Here is a 19132-nt window from a genome sequence, read left to right as displayed (position 1 = left end):
TTATAGCAGCAGAATGAAATCAACACAGTATCTAATTGATAAGGAAGTTTTCTGGAATTCAGCTTGTTAGTACATCTTAACAACTTATAATAGCACCATGTATGTTTTAAATGCTCAGTCCCATCTGACTCTGTGGCCCCATGGACTGCAGCCCACCAGGCTCCTCTGCCTATGGTATTTTCAGGCAAGAATACTGCAGTGGGGTGCCATCTCCTCCTCCAGGGAATTTTTCCAACCCAGGGATTGAACCAGTAACCCTTGCACTGGCAGGTGAATTCTTTACCACTAGCACCAACTAGAAACTCAGTAAACATTGATATCCTCAAAAGTGAGAGGAAGCAAAGGTATAAAGATGTAAATAATTCTATGAGACTCCACAATCAATGGCATAAGCAGAAGTATCTTCAAAGGAGTTTACTTTCTAATTCAGTCACCAGAGATAACAAAACCCAAGATTATGACGGCTATTCCTAAGAAAACTGCCTAAAGTGGGGGCAGCAAACTCAAAGGCATGAGTGGGCTTTGCAGGAAACACACGCAAAGGAACAGGCAAAATGGGGATTGCCACAGATCGGGGAGGTGGCCCCATCCAAGGGGCAGATCCCAGTCAGCTAACTGCTATCGGTGAAAATGCAGCGCAGGTCCAGTCTTGCCAGATACTTCAAAGTCCATTCCTCCTTCCGTGAAACCCCCAGTTTTTAACTGTTGTAATCCAATTCATATATAAACACATACAAACCCCATAGACAGTTTTCAGGCACAACTGATCACGTCTATGAGCTGCCCTAGGGCCAGAGACCCTTGGGTTGCTATCTCTGGCCAGTTGGTGAACACATATAAAAACCCCCAAAGGTAAGTTCCTCTTGAATGTGGTTTTTGGTCTTCTTATATTCTTATATCATAAAAGCATCTTCTGCAGTGCTTTTGGTAGTCTACCTAAATCTAAGAAGCCATGAATCATATGAAAGTCTGATCAAGCTAAAGAGAAAGACAACTTTGATTTATGTTCAAACCCAACTTTATTAAAATTATTTGGCAATTCTGGCAGCAGTACAAAGTCTCTGGCCACTGGATACTTAGACATTGAGTTCATAGTTTTAGTTTGTTGTGGGTTTGGGTACATGTACTTTTTGAAATCTTCTGCCCTTCATTTAATTACCAAATGGCAAAGTGCCTTAAGTTTCTCTATCTACTAACCTATTATTTATAGAACAGGAATTTGTAAAATAAGATTGAAAAAATAAAATGCACAGATTCAAAAAGTTCTCCTCAAATATTAAGAACATACAAAGTATATTTAAGACATCTACATTTAGCCTTCCAAGTAACAAGGCGGGTGGTTTGATATCTTGCTTTTATTTATTGCTAATTACAATCCAGAGACCAAAGTGTTTCTAAAAACTATAAAAACCATCATTGACATTCCTAGTATAGTTCTGATAGGTTTAGCAGTGGAGCCTGATTTGACCTTTAAAATCATAAGCCTTTTTATCTTTAGTGGGATTTTTCTTCTCTAGTAGCTCGGGGCACTATTTGCTTACTTAATGCCTTATAATTAGCATCTGCCTTATGGTAGATCTAATATTGACCTTGTAAAGTGTATTACTGGACAGGCAAGTGGTAGCAGACCTTCCTGTCCAAGGCGGAACTTCGCTGGACCTTAAAGTAAAGCCTCAGAGGGCCCGGTGCCCCTTAGTTGTTCTCCAGTGATCCTGAAGTTGTCTGCAAGAAAGAAAGGAGCAGGGTAAGATCTTTACAGGAGACATTTCTGCTTCTCTAGCAGTGTTTGAAAACTCAGTATATGGCAATGGGGCTTCTGGTGTTTTGTTCCTGTGATAAGAGTTATTTATCTCCTGGGGATCGGAATGCAGGAAATAAAGCAGGGCAATCAGCTGAGAAAATTCTGCCCTGGCTTCTCGCAAAGGCTGTACTTTCTTACGATGGATAAGGACATTCAGTCTTTTCATGCACCGTGCACTTCTGGGCATTCCCATGACTCACTAAAGACCACTCGCCTACATGGCCCATTGGCTTCAGAGGTAGGAGACTGCCATACCATGTTTCCACGGGTTGCCATCATACTCAGAGACAAAGCGACTTGGGAACCAGAAGAGGCAAGTTTCCTCATTCACGTTACCAGAACAGGGTCTCAACTGTGCAAAGGTTAACTATGCAAGTTATTTATGCTGTCTCAGCAGATCAGACCACAAACATTAAGTCATGGCAGCGGCAGATTTATCAATATAGTTCTCACTCTTATTTCCCTAATGAAGATAAGATATTTTCTTTAGTAATACGTACAAATTCTGAAATCTTTCAATAATCAATTCTTTGCATCTAATTTAAGCTTTTCCTTTTTAATAAATGGAAGTATAGTCTCTGAAATTAAAGAAAATAAGAGAATATATAGCGGGCCTTTTCCCCAAGTTAAGGCTCATCTCATCCTTCAACTTATAATATCTAGAACAAAAAAAGCAATGTATCCATGTAATGCTGTCAACCTACAAAGCATTTAAACATAGGAGAGAGAAATTATACTTACAAATGGAGTCTTGATTCCAAATTTGCTATGGAATGTCATGGTGACTTTGTTTTTATGTCCTGTTCTTTGATCAAAGGCGTGGCATGTGTCAAAAGGCGGACTATACAAGTGAAGGCTCACAGCAGGCTCTGTATGGCTAATATTCTCTACTCGATGTAAGCCAATGGAATCTAAACAATATCCAAGAGGGATGGAGAGATGAAGGGGCTTAGATGACAGACTTAAGCAAAAATTTTGCTAATCACCCAAGACCTTAAATCGACCAATACATATGGAATTATTAAAAATTAGTTATGATTGAACTTCCAGTTAAAGAATAAATGACACTCTGCTTTTTCCTGAAGACACTCTTTCTTGAAGTGGAAGAATTAAAAAGCATCAACATATAAAGATAAAAGGAAAAGAAAAACTTCTTTATTAAAGTAAAAAAAAAACCTCTTAAAAAACTTGAAAGTACAGAAGTAGATGGATGGCTTTGCAGAGAAAGCTAAATCCTCAGTTATGCTTGGACATGGCCAAGAAATAACCTGATTTATATCCTGAAACTGACAAATAGCCCAGAAACTGGCAGCACAGACACTTCCTGAAATGAAGGTAAAGACGAGCTTCAGACATAAGAACTAGTTGACGTCTATCTTTTTGGCCTCAAACCCTTTTCGTCATGTTTCCCTCACCTCCCCTCTAAGCCTGGTAGAAGTCTGAGATCTACTTATTCTCTAGAAAGAGTACAGCAGATGAACTCAGGACTGGGGGATACTCAGTGAAAAACTGGTCACTAAAGTGAAAATTTACACATTGAGTGGTAAGATCTCCACTTTCTTCATCACAAAATTGCCAAAATGCTGCCAAACGGTAGTTTCTTCTCTTGTCTCCAGACAAGAGGTGGGAAATAGTTTCTCTGATTATCTGATCAGCTCAAGAAAAAAGTCCTAAAGATATGGCCCTTGGTTGTTCCTCAAGGAAAAGCTTTACGAGATGATCCAGTTGACAAACACCATCCATGTGTGAAAGCTTCCAATTAACTTTTGTGTCCCTGGTTTTTAAATGCTAGCACACAGTCAAGGCCAGCAGACATGTGAGCAGAGCCTCTAGGATAATAGAAAAAAGGCAACATGAAAGACACAACTCATGAGAAGGCTTAAAAAAACAAAACCAAAAACATCAATATCCTCATAGAAATAAGAGAAAGGGAGTTCCCTGGTGGCCCAGGGGTTAGGACTCAGCGCTTTCACTGTGATGAGCTGAGTTCAACCCCTGGTCGGGGAACGAAGATCCTGTAAGCCACCTGGTGTGGCCAAAGAGAGACAGAGATAAGAGGAGGATACCATAAAAAGGGCTAAAGAGTAAAAAGAGCTTTCACAGATATAAAGAGAAGAAATAAAAATATGAATAGAAGCGCTAGAAGAAAAACCTGTAAGACTCAAGGAACAAAAGGCCAAAGAAACAACTTGAGAATATTATTTTGAAGAACATGAATTCCTAGATCATAAGGACCTCCTGAGCTCCCAGCACAATAAGTGTCATGAAACCAAGTACATCAGAAGACCCCCAAAAAGAAGGCCTCAAGAGTTCCTAGAAAGAAAAAATGGGATTCATAGAAACATTCAAGAATCAGAAAGGAACCAGGCTTTCAACAAGAAGGATGGAAACTAGAAGCAAGGGATTACCTTTATAGTTCTGAGAAAAAGCGGCTGCCAGGTCATGATTTCCTAAGGGTCAGACAGAGATTTTTAGATATAAGAGGTCTCCGAAATGTATCTTCCATGTACCCCTTCTCACAGGGCCGTTGGAAGACATGTGCTACCAAAACAAGCATGTGAACCCAAGAGAAAGCAGGCATGAGCTCAGGGAACAAGGGGATAGGCACCCGGAGAGAGGAAAGGGAGAGCTTGGGGGGCAAGGGGACCCGGGGGGCCCTGGCCAGCCAGTCCACACTGAAGGAGGTCAAAAGGCCTGGGGGAGGCATCTGCAAGAAGACCGAAATAAACAAAACAAAGTATTTGTATAACTATGTGGATACAGAAATTTATATAGTAGAGAGACAGTTGGAGGGTGAATCGAGGAAGGAGTTCAGCGTGTTAGTGAAGTCAGTTGTTGTTCAGTTGCTAAGTCATGTCTGAGTCTTTGTGACCCCGCGAACTACCGCACACCAGGCTTCTCTGTCCCCCACTATCTCCTGGAGTTTGCTCAAGTTCATGTCCATTGAGTTGGTGATGCTATCCGACCATCTCATCCTCCGCCGCCCTCTTCTCCTTAGGGCACTTAATTTGCCCTTACATCTTATCTTCTAGCTCCAGGAGCTTGCATGACAAAGAACAACATAACCCAGAAACAGAAGACTTCGGTTCTACTCCCAGTTAGACTGACCACCTTTGAACAACTCAGAACTTCCAGGATCTTCCTCATTTAAAAAAATGGGGCTTAGTTCTCAGATAGGCAAACCCTTCCATTTTATAGCCTAAGCTTTTATAATACACTGGCTTAATTTTGAACAAAAGTTAACCATTCTGAAGAACGGCCTGCCTTTCCCTTCCAATTGCAAGCGCATAGACCACCCAGTGCAAGCAAAGATCCCACAAAAACAGCTCACCCATTCTTTAGAAGCCCCAAATGCTCATATCTGATCCCTGATGTGATTCCAGCATTATTATTATTATTAGTCTTTCCCTCCTTTCCTTTTTGCCAATGATATACCCTCTGTCACAGTAATACCGGACCGTTCTTGGTGATACTTATGGATGCTAGCTTGTTCGAGGCAATGTCCACCTTCTGCCTATTAAGACAGGTAACTTGATTTCCTTGTCCCATTTTCCCTCTTCTTCACCCTGTGATGCATACTGCTTGATCAAGACATTCCCAGTAAAATTCTGCTGACCAAAGAAAGCTCTTGCTTGAAGCTTGTCTTGGAGGCTAAGGCCCTGATCTGGCTTTACCCTACTCCTCCTCCTATCCAAGCCCCTCCTTCTTCCCTTCCAACTGGACCATCCCCACACAGTTTTCATTCTTTGCAATGGTTGTGCCTTCACTCATGCTCCTTCCTGTACTTGAAACATCTTTCCTCTGATCACTATCCATATCTAGCATTCCTCCTGCATGTAAAAATCAAAGGTTAAAAGTTTGTGGCTTTAATACTACTACAGAAATATTTAGCTTGTCTTATCCAGTATTTTGCTGGTTAGCAAAATTTCCCAAAAAATCAGAATTTCCCAGGACCTCTCTGATGGTCCACTGGTAAAGATGGTGAGCTTCCAGTACACAGGATATGGGTTCAATCCCTGGTCAGGGAAGTCCAGCATGCCATGAGGTGCAGCAAAAAAAAATCAGAATGCCCCACTTCTATGGAAACAAGTCAGGATGATCTCACTGGAGCTGTAGTCATGTTGCCCCTTTAGACAGGACCGCTTGCACACCAGTTTCCACAGTCTCTTGCATTGAAGACCCTTGAAAAAAATCTTAAGTGTTCTCCAAGACGTAATGTAGCTTCATAATGACTCTGTGATTCTAGCGGAAAGTAATTATTCTGAAAGGCTTTGGCTTTATTGTGAAGAGTACTAGTAATCTTGTTCTCGGGAGTCTCGCGTGCCTGCTATTTATGTGCGTGTTGAATCGCTTCAGTCGTGTCTGACTCTGTGTGACCCTATGGACTGCAGCCCACCAGGCTCCTCTGTCCATGGGATTCTCCAGGCAAGAATACTGGAGTGGGTTGCCACGCCCTCCTCCAGGGGATCTTCCCGACCCAGGGATCGAACCCACATCTCTTACGTCTCCTGCACTGGCAGGCAGGTTCTTTAGTGCCACTCGGGAAGTCCACCTCAAATAAGAGTTTCCTGCCACTTGAGGAACTGTCTCCCTTGTGTTATGTGAATGGGGGAAAAGTTCCTACACAATCTGACCATTGTAAGTGACTTGCATTCTTAAACTAATGAACAAAATTAAGCTATGTACCAAGCAATACTTAACTTTAAGATCTAAGAAGAAAGAACCTACTTTGCCAGAAAAACCTCTGTAATACTTTATTTTAGATAAGTGGGATAGCATCCCAACTAAGAGTGTGGGCTTTGGCATCAAATTCTTTGGGTTAAAATCGTGAGTGACCTTAATCTTCCTATGTGTGGGCAATTTCATCTGTAAATGGGAATAAAAAAGTTATCTCACAGAAGCTTTGAGGAGCTTTTTGCAGTTACTAAGCCCTTTAGGAACACAGATGTTAATCATTGCCTCTACTGAAGAGCATTCAGCTCTCCCATATTACATTCAGGAGAAAGAATGAATTGTCAGAGATCTAGAAATCATTGCTAAATAATGTGCTTCATAAAGTTTCTCCTGAGAATACTCTTTGGAAGTAAGCTGTATGCACTTTAGGAAAACAGGGACTAGCCAGCATTCTTAATCACTTCCAGAACATTTCTTTCCATTTTCTAACCAAAGACTAATGCTTCCAACTTGGCCTCTCATCTTTATTAAAATACTCTCATTATGTAAATTCCTATTTGATTCTAACTGTCCTAAGACTTGGTAGGTAAATGACCCTTCGTTGGATGTTAGCCTGCATGCATATGTTTTTAATAAGAGATTCCCGTCCACACATGGGGATGGTTTAGTTACTCAGTCATGTCCAACTCTTTGTAACCATCCACATGCAAAGCTTTAAGAAAAGAAAGCAAAACCCACTGCTTTTAGGTTACTTCCTAAGCAGATGAGATCATGCCTCCAGGATCCATGCTCTACTGCACAAATGTAAGAGAGCAATATTTCAGATGGATGTGCCAGGTTTTCCCCACTTGTTAGAAAAATGTATTGGATGTTACCGTTGATGTAGGCACACTGGTTTTCCCTCAAGATTCTTTCAGACTTCTTGATCATCTCATTGGATTTCTTGTCAGGCCAGGCAAACAATGTCTCCTTTAGATTGCCCTGCAGCATCTTCAGAAAGCAGTGGGAGTCGGTGTGATCGTGGATACTGCTGTATTTACGCAAAACAACAACTCAACTCAGTAGATGAACTCAGACCTATAACTCAGACCTAAAAGTCTGTCCAGAGCTTACAGCTCTAACTGTCAGTAGGGCATCTCCCAGGCCAATAACCATTTTAGCTGGATTTTTAAATGTCATCAGTTTATAATTCAACATTGTTCAGGGCAAAGTAATACATTTCTCATGTTGATGCATAGACGGGGTATAGTTTTGATCCATAACCCTACTGAAGAACAGTTCACTTTTTAAAACCCTGTTGTAAAACTACTTTGATAACAGAAACACAAAACCAGTAACCATTTATCTTTTCCACGATACAGCTTTTAATAACTCAATTAAGCTGGGTTAGAACTTGATTTAAAAACTACATTAGAGTAATTTTAGAAAGGATAATAACGATAATAACTGTAATAACTGCATCCCATTGAGAAGGTTGAAGGTCATGTGACAGTGTTTCCCCCCTCAGGCTTTTCTCTCTTTCCTCTGGAGGACAAAAGTATGAACGTGTGTGTTACCCACTGAAAATTATACTGTAAAGTCTATAAAATGTTAACATTGTATAGACTTAAGAGTATCCTACCTGTGATTGCTTCCCAATATGGATGGGAGAATAAAAAAGCAAATTGGATTTGGGGAAAGAGTTTATTTCTGTAAATAGTATTTAAGTTTATTAAGTAGTATTAGCTATAGGGTTGATTAAAAGGTATGAATTTGTATACACTACAGCATTTATTTCATAGGTTGAATTCTGTTAACCCATGTATGTACCATAAGAACTTGCTTCCTAAGTCACAGAGCATCATCCTATTCCTCATATATAATCTGCTTTCAAAAAATTTTGAGAGGATGAAAACACCTTCATTCTAGATAGATAAGTAAATGCGCTCTATAAACCTAACTTTCCAAAATCTTATAAATTCATGTTTCCTTTCTGGTACCAAAAATGGGTCTGGATTATTGTTTGTTTTACCATTTTCAAAAGACTGAGGAGGACTTGCTTAAAGAGGTAATCATACTTCATCGGTAGTAAGACTTGCAAATGCATAAGCTGAGGAAAAATTACAGAACCAAGAACTGGTATTAGTCTAAGTTACCTTATTTCTATATAAAGAAAAGAAACAATCAGCTTGAAGTAGAAAGAAATTTTCCAAATTGCTTTTCTAGTTTCACATCTGGATGCTTTGGTCTTTGGCCTGACAATTGTTTACACACTTCAAAGCACCACAAAGGTCAAGTTTTAGCATAATTCCATAGAAAGTTTAACTCCAGAGAACACAGAGGTTCAATTAAGCTGGTTACTTCCCACCACCTCCTTTGATTTACCACTTATTTGAGGGGCAGGTCTCTCATACATGGTATATGCTAAACCTCATGCTAATTCCCATGAGGAGTTTTGCTGGGGTCAGGGAGCACTGTGAGCAATTTGGGATGCATTAGTGCTCACAGACACACGGCCCCTCCGCTTGGCACTTTTCATATGCTGGACTAAGCACTGTAATCGATATCCAAGCGAGCAGTTTGTCTTACCTGCCATGTCCTTCACCCCAGCATAGAACCATGAGATTAAATTTTCCATTTCCTTGATCCACAAGATTTCGAGTATACCTAAAAAGAACATTTAGGAAGTTGGAATTTGTTTAATGAGACAAGCACTGGGAGAAAAATGTCATACAGCATCATTAATTTACAAATGCTAACGTTTTTACCTCTCAGCAACTTTAAATGTGGTTGTCTAGTTAGAGATTGAGTACAAATGAAAGCAAATATTTTTCTATGGCTCATTTTAGACATTTTTGTATTTTGAATCACTGTTCACAACTGCTCAGTTTCAATAAGTGGCATGAAAAAGGTAACAAAAAAAATCAAAAAAATCAAATTCCTTGATTTTCATGTGACAGCCTCAAACTGATAAAAAAAATAAAAGTTTCTCACAGAAAGCATTTTCAAAGTACATTACTGCTCTAAGCAAGAATGCTGCTATTATCTTTTTTCCTCCTCCCTGTAGCTACACCAGAATTTGAGAAACAAGGTTTTATTAAATAGCTGTTCTAGAATTCTCCTTAGTTTTACTACAGCCAAGACACAGACGACAGGCACATTCAAAAGCATCACAATGAAAAATCCTCCACAGAGGGACCTAAGTACCAGGACAAAAGTCACTATACTTGTGAAGTAAAATAATACCTTAAACCTTTTACAGTGAAGAGAAATTAGCAATTGGCCTCCAAAAATCTCAAATCAAAACAACCCCACCCACACCACCCCACCTCAAAAAATCAACTTTAAAGTTTCTGTTGGTCTAGCAGGTTCTCTTGATGCCATCTAATTAACAAAGTTAGGTAATTAAGACATTTATTTAAACTCATTTTTAAGGAAAGGAATCTTTATCCCATTTTGTTTGTTCACACGCTCATCTGCTCACTGCGCCCCACACGTCCCCTCCTCCCCTCGGCTAGCGGCCAGGTGCTGGCAGAGCAGGATCCCTGAGATTGATTAATGGATTAGGGGACAGTTATCCTTACTTTGCAGCCCTTTATGATCTGCCAGGGGCCGTGCACATGGCCCTTGACCCTGGGAAACGGTTTCTGTACTAGCGATCCTATTCTTCCACCAGTCCCAGGGTCCTCCTCTTGCTGGGGCTTCTTCCAGAGAATTTACTGCCTAGCACTTACTCTGTGTTGCTTCTGCACTGGCCATCCCAAGGCCAGAGATCACTCCTTCACTGTACTGGGACACTTGATACATGTGCAAAATATGGCATTGATTTCTGTTCTCCCATCTCCCTCCCTCCTCCAACTGCAGTATTGCACCCATTATCTTACTGAGGGGTGCTTCAGAAACCTGTGGAATAGGTCAATCCAAAGGTATCAAGTGGTTTCCAGCTTGTCGATCAACGTAAATTCAAGGCCTTGGAAATGCCCTTGTTCTACAGATTAAAAGCTCTTACAAGCTACCCTGGTTAATTGATTTCACTTGGTCAATAATAAATCTAGGTAGACGAAAACTATGAGGGCACCTTATGTCTGTAAGAAGTTTAGTAGTGGTTTAGAGTGTAGGCTCGGGAACAAGAATGCTAATTTGAATCCTACACATTAGTTCTTATGCAGGTAATCAACCCTCTCATTACCTCCTCCTCCTCCCCTGTAAAACAGGGATAAGAATGGCACCTATGTCACAGAAGCGTTGTCAGGTAATAAGTTAGCTCATGAGCCAAGTTATCGGAAGAGTACCAGAGCCCTCCCCGCTCTCAACACAACCAGCCATTATGACCGAAGCGCTGGCTACCCTTCGGAAAAAGCAATCCTCACTCTTCCGGGCGATTAAATTTTACTTCTCTCCCCAGAGGATTGGTAGTGCTTCACGTCTCAATTTTACTCAATCTCCATGCCAGGGCTGCAATGAGCAGCCACCCGGTTCATCTCACTCTAGCACAGCTGAGGAACGGCGGCGGGGGGCGGGGGGGTGGGGTGGGGTGTCTTCAATTTACATTCCAGACTCTCAGATCTAAAGGATAAGAAACAGCATATTGCTTGGGGGCTGAAAGAGAAGCACTCATTTGAGAACCAAACAGTGGTTTTAAATAAACATGCAGTCGGGGGAGACAAATTGCTTTGGGGGAGGGATCAGCATAGACTGAAAAATAGCTGACAACCCCAGGTCGTTATTTTATATTAGCAAAGATGCTTGCCGGCGGACGCCTGGTTGCAGGCGACCGAGGGAGAAGTGGTGAGAATTAATGTCGCTTAATTGTGTCTGCCACAGTCACCCCTTTCTCCGGACCGCTGTTGGACCTTCTCCTAGGAGCACCCCGGGTTAGTCCAGCCAGTCCGAGCCTGAGGGCGTCCAGCCCCCTGGGGCTCCCCGCATCTTCTCCGCGGATTAGGGGAGCGAAGGCTCCAGAGCGGGGTGGGGGGCGGGTGGAGGGCTACCGCTCTGGACGCCAAGGTTGGGAGGAGCGGCTGTTCGGAAGCCGAGGGGTTGATCAACGAGAAGAGAACAGAAAACTTGCAGCGGTGTCCTCCCCTCCGGGAGCCTGTCGCAGTCTCGGGCCAGTGGGACCCACCTTTGGCCCAAAGCGCCGAGCGCAGGCCCCAGGGCTCGCGGGCATGGAGGCGCGGCGCTGGGGTGCGGGAGCCGCCTGGGAGCACCGCGAGGGTGGGCGCGGCGGGAGCCGGGCCGCCTGCGCTCTCCGGCGGGCGAACCCCTCCCGCGCCGTTCGCCGTTGGGCCGGGAGGCCGGCGCCGCGGAGCCTCGGAGAGCCGGGCGAGAACGCGCTCACCTGTACTGGTCGAACTTGGCATACACTGCCCACTCGGCGGGGTTGCTCTCGTAGGCTTCCAAGACGGCCTGCACCTCCTCCACGTTGATCTCCTCGCCGGCGAAGAGCTGGTGCAGGACGCGGATCAGATCAGCCAGGGTGCGGGGCTTTAGCACCTCGGTCCGCTCCATCCCCCGAGTAACTGGCGGCACGCGTCTCGCTGCCGGGCTGCGAAGAAGGAGGAGCTGAGCGAGCCGAGGAGCCGGAGGCGAGAGTTCCTAGGCACTAGCTAGACAGTTACACGCGACACAAAGCCCCAGAGTGCACGAGGGCCACGGCGTAAAGAAGCCGGTGCCAAGATACCCGCCCTGGCGGGTCTGGGTACGCGCTGCGCACACAAATCGGGACCAAACCTTGTAGGTTCAGCCTCCCAGGGCCCTTTTAAAGCTCTCGGAGTCGGCGGGAATGTACCAACGTCCCTCGGAGGGTGGGGAGAAGCGGGAAGCGACCTGAGAAGGGGGCTTAAAGCGACGAGAACTTGTGCGGATAAGGCCCACGCAGACGACCCCGGCTCTCTCGGCACCCTCGCCCTGGCGGAACGCTGTCCTCGCGGGTCGCAGCGCTTGCGGTGGGCTTCGCGCAGTCTCTGCCCCCACCCCGGAGCAAGGCGCCTTTTGGCGGCGCATCCAAACCCTTCTCCCCCGCCCAGCTCCCTGAGGCTCCGCTCTGCAGCCTCGGTTTACAAAGCTAGGACGTCGACAGAAGGGGTCTGGAGAAGGGGAGGACGATGGGGAGGAAGAAACGGGAAAGAAGGCATTTTCTTCCAAATGGAGCCGAGGGATTGTGAACAGTTCGCAAAGGTTGAGGATGGATTGCCCACCTAAGGCTGGAGAGCTGCTGTTCTGCCGATTGAAACCATCGATAACGTGCTCCAAGGCTAGGTGAAAATAAATCAGAATCTTCTTTTAAAAAATTTGAATGTGTTGTACTTTAAATTACAGTTTGACAAGGGAGGCTTGTGTCTAGAGCAACCTAGTGAAACAATAGAAGGCCGGGTATCCCTCTGATTTTTAAAATAAAACAGTTCCTTAATGATATATTCAATGCAAAGACCTGATGTTTCAAGTAACGGGTCAAAGAAATTTAAAGCGTTCTAGTTACTTAAATATCTCAATTTTAGGCTTGTGCTTGAAGGATAATACCACTGGCACTTGTTGGTACCAGTAATACATACAAGAAAATGCATTTCTATGTTGTGCATAGCACACAGCAAGCTTTGAGATGAACACAAATTAGGTATGAATGAAAATAAAAGTGAAGGACAGAAGAAAGTCAAGTAGAGAATCCTTCTTTCTTACTATAGATAGATTAGGGTTTATTAAAAGTCTAGACTTCTGGAAGACTGGTTTGTTTTTCCTAAATTTTGCTCCAAGGTATGTATATGTATATACATATGTATGACAGAGAAAGTAATGGCACCCCACTCCAGGACTCTTGCCTGGAAAATCCCATGGACAGAGGAGCGTGGAAGGCTGCAGTCCATGGGGTCACCAAGAGTCGGCTGGACTAAGCGACTTCACTTTCACTTTTCACTCACGCATTGGAGAAGGAAATGGCAACCCACTCCAGTGTTCTTGCCTGGAGAATCCCAGGGACAAGGGAGCTCGGTGGGCTGCCATCTGTGGGGTTGCACAGAATCAGACCTGACTGAAGTGACTCAACAGTAGCACATATGTATGAATATCTGTATATATGTATACATGTTAGTACTCCAGAAGCCAACCTTTTGTGGTGTGTGTTGCAGTGTAGGACAAAGTATTAAAAATTTGTACCCTTTTAATCATTTGCTCAAAATTTTTTATTCTTATGTTTCCTGTTGTTGTTCAGTTGCTAAGTCCTACTCTTTGCAACCCCACAAAATGTGGCACACAAGGCTTTCCTGTCCCTCACTATCTTCCCGAGTTTGCTCAAACTCACGTCCATTGAATTGATGATGCCATCTAACCATCTCATCCTCTGTTGCCCCCTTCTTTTGCTCTCAATCCTTCCCAGCATCAGGGTCTTTTCAAATGAGTCAGCTCTTCGCATCAGGTGGCCAAAGTATTGGAGCTTCAGCTTCAGCATCAGTCCTTCCAATGAATATGCAGGGCTGATCTCCTTTAGGATTGACTGGTTGGATCTCCTTGCAGTCCAGGGGACTCTCAAGAGTCTTCTCTAACACCACAATTCTAAAGCATCAATTCTTTGGCACTCAGCCTTCTTTATGGTCCAACTTTCACATCGTTACACAACTACTGGAAAACACATAGCTTTGACTATACAGACCTTTGTTGCCAAAGCGATGTCTCGTCCAAGGAGCATGCGTCTTTTAATTTCGTGGCAGCAGTCATTGTCTGCAGTGATTTGGGAGCCCAAGAAAGTAAAATCTGTCACTGTTTCCACTTTTCCCCCTTCTATTTGCCATGAAGTGATGGGATCAGATGCCATAATCTTAGTTTTTGAATGTTTAGTTTTAAGTCAGCTTTTTCACTTTCCTCTTTCACCCTCACCAAGAGGCTCTTTACTTGCTCTTCGCTTTCTGCCATTAGAGACGTATCATCCGCATATCTGAGGTTGTTGATATTTCTCCCGGCAACCTTGATTCCAGCTTGTGCTTCATCCAGCCCAGCCTTTCACATGATATACTCTGTATATAAGTTAAATAAGCAAGGTGACAATACAGTCTTGACATACTCCTTTCCCAATTCTGAACCAGTCCGTTGTTCCATGTCCAGTTCTGTTGCTTCTCGACCTGTAAACAGGTTTCTCAGGAGACAGGTAAGGTGGTCTGGTATTCCCATCTACTTTAAGAATTTTCTACATTTTGTTGTGACCTACACAGTCAAAAGCTTTAGCATAGTCAAAGAAACAGAAATAGATTTTTTTAAAATTATTATTCCCTTGTTTTTCCTTTGATACAACAGATGTTGTCAATTTGACCTCTGGTTCTTCTGCCTTTTCTAAATCCAGCTTGTACATCTGGAAGTTCTTGGTTCACGTACTGTTGAAGCCTACCTTAAAGGATTTTGAGGATTACCTTGCTAGCATGTGAAATGAGCGCAATTGTATGGTAGTTTGAACATTCTTTGGCATTGCCTTTCCTTGGGATTGGAATGAAAATTGACCTTTTCCAGTCCCGTGGCTATTACTGAACTTCCTGTTGAGTCTCTTCATTACTGAATACCTCATTTCAGCCATTTTAACTCACAAATATTGGGAATGAAAAATAAAGATCAAATACAAGCTTAACTTCCCTGCATTTCATAGTGGATTACACTTCCCTAAATTTTTCAGACAGTATTTTCTTTTTCTAGCTCCTCTTGACATTCAGAGACCTCAAGGATATATATATATATGTGTGTGTATACTCATGGCATCTTGTCCCATCACTTCATGGGAAATAGATGGGGAAACAGTAGAAACAGTGTCAGACTTTATTTTTGGGGGCTCCAAAATCACTGCAGATGGTGACTGCAGCCATGAAATTAAAAGACGCTTACTCCTTGGAAGAAAGTTATGACCAACCTAGATAGCATATTCAAAAGCAGAGACATTACTTTGCCGACTAAGGTCCATCTGGTCCAGGCTATGGTTTTTCCAGTGGTCATGTATGGATGTGAGAGTTGGACTGTGAAGAAGGCTGAGCACTGAAGAATTGATGCTTTTGAACTGTGGTGTTGGAGAAGACTCTTGAGAGTCCCTTGGATTGCAAGGAGATCCAACCAGTCCATTCTGAAGGAGATCAGCCCTGGGATTTCTTTGGAAGGAATGATGCTGAAGCTGAAGCTCCAGTACTTTGGGCACCTCACGCGGAGTTGACTCATTGGAAAAGACTCTGATGCTGGGAGAGATTGGGGGCAGGAGGAGAAGGGGATGACAGAGGATGAGATGGCTGGATGGCATCACGGACTCGATGGATGTGAGTCTGAGTGAACTCTGGGAGATGGTGACGGACAGGGAGGCCTGGCGTGCTGCGATTCATGGGGTCGCAAAGAGTCAGACACGACTGAGCGACTGAACTGAACTGAAACACATAATATGTATATATAAAATATTATATGTATCTCTAATCAAAGATCTATCTATATAATACAGCTATATCCACACATTCATATTCATTGCCTCTCTAAATCTCCCCCTAAAATCACGATTGATCCCCTCTACGTGGATGTCTCCTACATCTCTCTAATTGCACACACTGAGAGCAATCTCTAACACCTTTTAGTACCACAAATGAAATATACCATATTTAAAACACCTTTCAAACATGCTTTTCATTTCTTGGAGGTTCTATTTCCACAATGAGGCTACCAAAGTTCAAGAGACCACCGCCTACTCTTTCCAACTTCATTCTCAATTCAGTTCAGTTCAGTTGCATCCGACTCTTTCTTTCGCAGCATCAGGGTCTTTTCCCGTGAGTCAGTTCTCTGCGTCAGGTGGCCAAAGTATTGGAGTTTCGGCTTCAGCATCAGTCCTTTCAGTGAATATTCAGGACTGATTTCCTTTAGGATTCACTGGTTTGATCTCATTGCTTCATTCTCAAGCCTTTTCAACCAACAGATGACTTTTTAAAATCTCCAGAATACCTTTTAGGGTTTCCCACCTTTCTATTTCTATTGCTACTCCACTTGTTCAAGCCTCTACTATAATTTTGGGCGGATTATTGTGCTGGCCTTTCTCATTGTGGATCCTTTATTATACACAGTAACTATCCTTTAAATTCCAGACTGATTATGTATCCTGGTCAGAAACTTTCAGTAACTCTTTATTTTCTATACACTAGGTTTGTCAGTCTGGCACTTAAAATTCTCCATGTTTTGTTTCTACAGTACCTTCTTCATCTTTCACCTTTACTTTTCTCGTTTACCAGATGTCTTCCAGCCAGATTGTGTTAGTATGTCTCGTGGTTACCAAATCCATTCTACTGCTTAAGCTTTTCCTTCTGCCCAGATACTAGAAAAGACGTTTTAATATGTCCAAATCCTACGTTAAGGTCTTAGCTCAAATGCTTTCTTCACATGTCTCCTCTTGAACAACTAGAGCAATAGTCAGTATCTTTCTTATGGTACTTACCACCTTGCAGCAGCTATCTGTAGTTACTTATGTGGATTATTTTGACAATGAGAACCTTTGGGATACACTTCACTTACATGTTATTTTTGTATCCTCTCCTCTGTGCCTAGCACACAGTGCTTTGAGTATGCGTGAATGGTGACTTCAGTAAAAGCATACCGGTAATTGATTAGAGGAACAACTGTTGGTTTTTTCTTTAAGGATCCTTGTGGCTGTACATTCAAATGCAGTAGACTTGTTTCTTTGCAGGCTTTTGTTTGCAAAGAACACCCATATTCTTCCACAAAGAACTGCACATTGTAATGGTAGTAGCCCCCATGCCCCGCTACCCCACGTGACTGCCAGTACAGGCTCGATGAACATGAGCAGAATACCTAGACCCAGAGGTGGTAGTTCTACTGCACTGTGCATGGCCCAGGGCAATGATCATCATGTTTAAGGAAGATTTAAGGTCATGTAAGAAAGACAGTGACATGTGGTAGATATCCAGAGACAGGAGCTAGAGTTATTCGAGGTTTACAATATCGACCTATCTATCCATTCAACACATATTTAAAAGCATATACTATACACTAGGTACGGCTTATAAAACTTAAGACTGCCCTCAGAACACTTATGTTCTAATGTTCATGGGGGTAGCTACAGCAACTAATACTATATACAGTGTACATGGAGAAATGGACACATGGTACTATATACAACATACAATGGAGCAAAATTCAGCAAGGGAAAGAAGATAAGAGAGTGGTGAGGAGGTGTCATTTTAGAGGGAGCTCAGGGGAACACTTCCTTGATGAAGTGATAACTGAGCAGGAACTGACGGATGTTAGTGAGAAATGTGGTTGTCTGGGGGAAGTTTCCAGGTGGAGGACATGGTAAGCAGAAAGCCTCGGCATGGAAGCAAGCCCAGTGTGTGAATAACACAGATGAACACAGATGTGGGAGGCAAGCTGTAGAAATGGGGACTTCAGATCACTTAGGGCTTTTACTCGGAAACGGGAAGCCACTTGGGGATTTTGGCTACAGAGCAGATGAAGGGAAGCCAATTAGCTGGCTATTATATTTCACATGAAAGATCATGGTGGCCTTGGCTAGAGTCAGAGAAGAGATGAAAAATGGCTGAATTCTGAACGTGTTTTTGGTCAAGTTGCCAAGATGTGCTGACAGACTGGAAGTGGGTTGTTAGAGAGGAATTAGTAATTTAGTTAAAGAATTGGAAGGAATGGATTTGCCTTGATTAAATTAGAGGATTTGGGAGAATTGAGGTGGGAAAGGGGAAAAGATACGCTTCATACATAGTACAACTGGGAAGAGACAATTTTAAGAGGTAGGGAGGAAGGCAGTAGGGAAGAGAGTTCTGTCAAGAATAGATTCAGCTCAAAACGGATAGGGTGTCACTGTAAATAACCAATGAGTTTCAGGTATATCTGCTTCATATAAGAACATATAGGGAACCATGGGAGCTGATTTTTAAGGATTCCTCTAACTCAAGACTCTAATCATATTCATATACATACCTGTTTTATCTTTCCTTCATCAATATCACAGAAGAAAGCAAAGGGAATTCTCTGGCAGGCCAGTGGTTAGGACTTGGCCCTCTCACTGCTGAGAGCCCAGTTTCAATCCCTAGTCAGGGAACTTAGATCCCACAAGCTGAGTGGCATGACCAAAAATTTAAAAAAAAAAAAAAGGTAAATCTAATATTTGGTATCAAGTTACCTATTATTTTAAAAAATCAATTTAAAATTTCAAGAATTATTTAAATTCATACCTGACAATCTACCTATTAGAAAGTTCCAGAATAGAGATCTTATGCTTTATTCCAATGCTGAGGACACAGTAGGTACTCTATAGGTGAATAAACAAAATAAACAAATGAAAATTTATAATTTCAAGGCTTTTGATAGATTGCCAAAATGTCCCCTAAATATGCAGTACTAATTCATATTCCATTCACCGAGAGTATGATAGGGCTTATTTCCCCCCAGTGTTGTCAATATTGGTAATTGTTTTTAACTACTGGTAATACAAGAGGTGATAATCAGCATTTCATAGATTTTACTTGTACTTTTTATAACTAGTGATGTCCAGTACTTTTCATGCTCCATTAGCCATCAATATTTTTATTCTTGTGAACTGCATTTTAATGTATTTTGCCCATTTTTCAATGGTCTTTATTATTGGGCATCAAAACTGTCATGTTGCATTTTTATCTTCTGCCATAAAAATTAAAAACAAATTTACTT

At 42.5% G+C, this 19132-nt stretch overlaps 1 protein-coding gene across 1 annotated transcript; it reads right to left on the bottom strand.

Moving 5' to 3' along the window:
* Positions 1–1000: 1000 nt before the first annotated feature.
* Positions 1001–12200, bottom strand: LOC120860984 (cysteine dioxygenase type 1). The gene is made up of 5 exons (XM_040236695.1): positions 11796–12200; positions 9044–9121; positions 7351–7505; positions 2543–2712; positions 1001–1722 (listed from the first exon to the last, which is right to left on the bottom strand). Exons 1-5 carry the CDS (start codon positions 11963–11965, stop codon positions 1693–1695), a joined length of 603 nt encoding a protein of 200 aa, XP_040092629.1. The 5' UTR covers positions 11966–12200; the 3' UTR covers positions 1001–1692.
* Between the last annotated feature and the right edge of the window lie 6932 nt (positions 12201–19132).

Source organism: Oryx dammah, unplaced genomic scaffold, assembly GCF_014754425.2.
Source record: "Oryx dammah isolate SB20612 unplaced genomic scaffold, SCBI_Odam_1.1 HiC_scaffold_11210, whole genome shotgun sequence".
Lineage (NCBI taxonomy): Eukaryota > Metazoa > Chordata > Mammalia > Artiodactyla > Bovidae > Oryx > Oryx dammah.
Note: the sequence above shows the minus strand (reverse complement) of the source record. Positions and strands in the feature narration are given on the sequence as shown.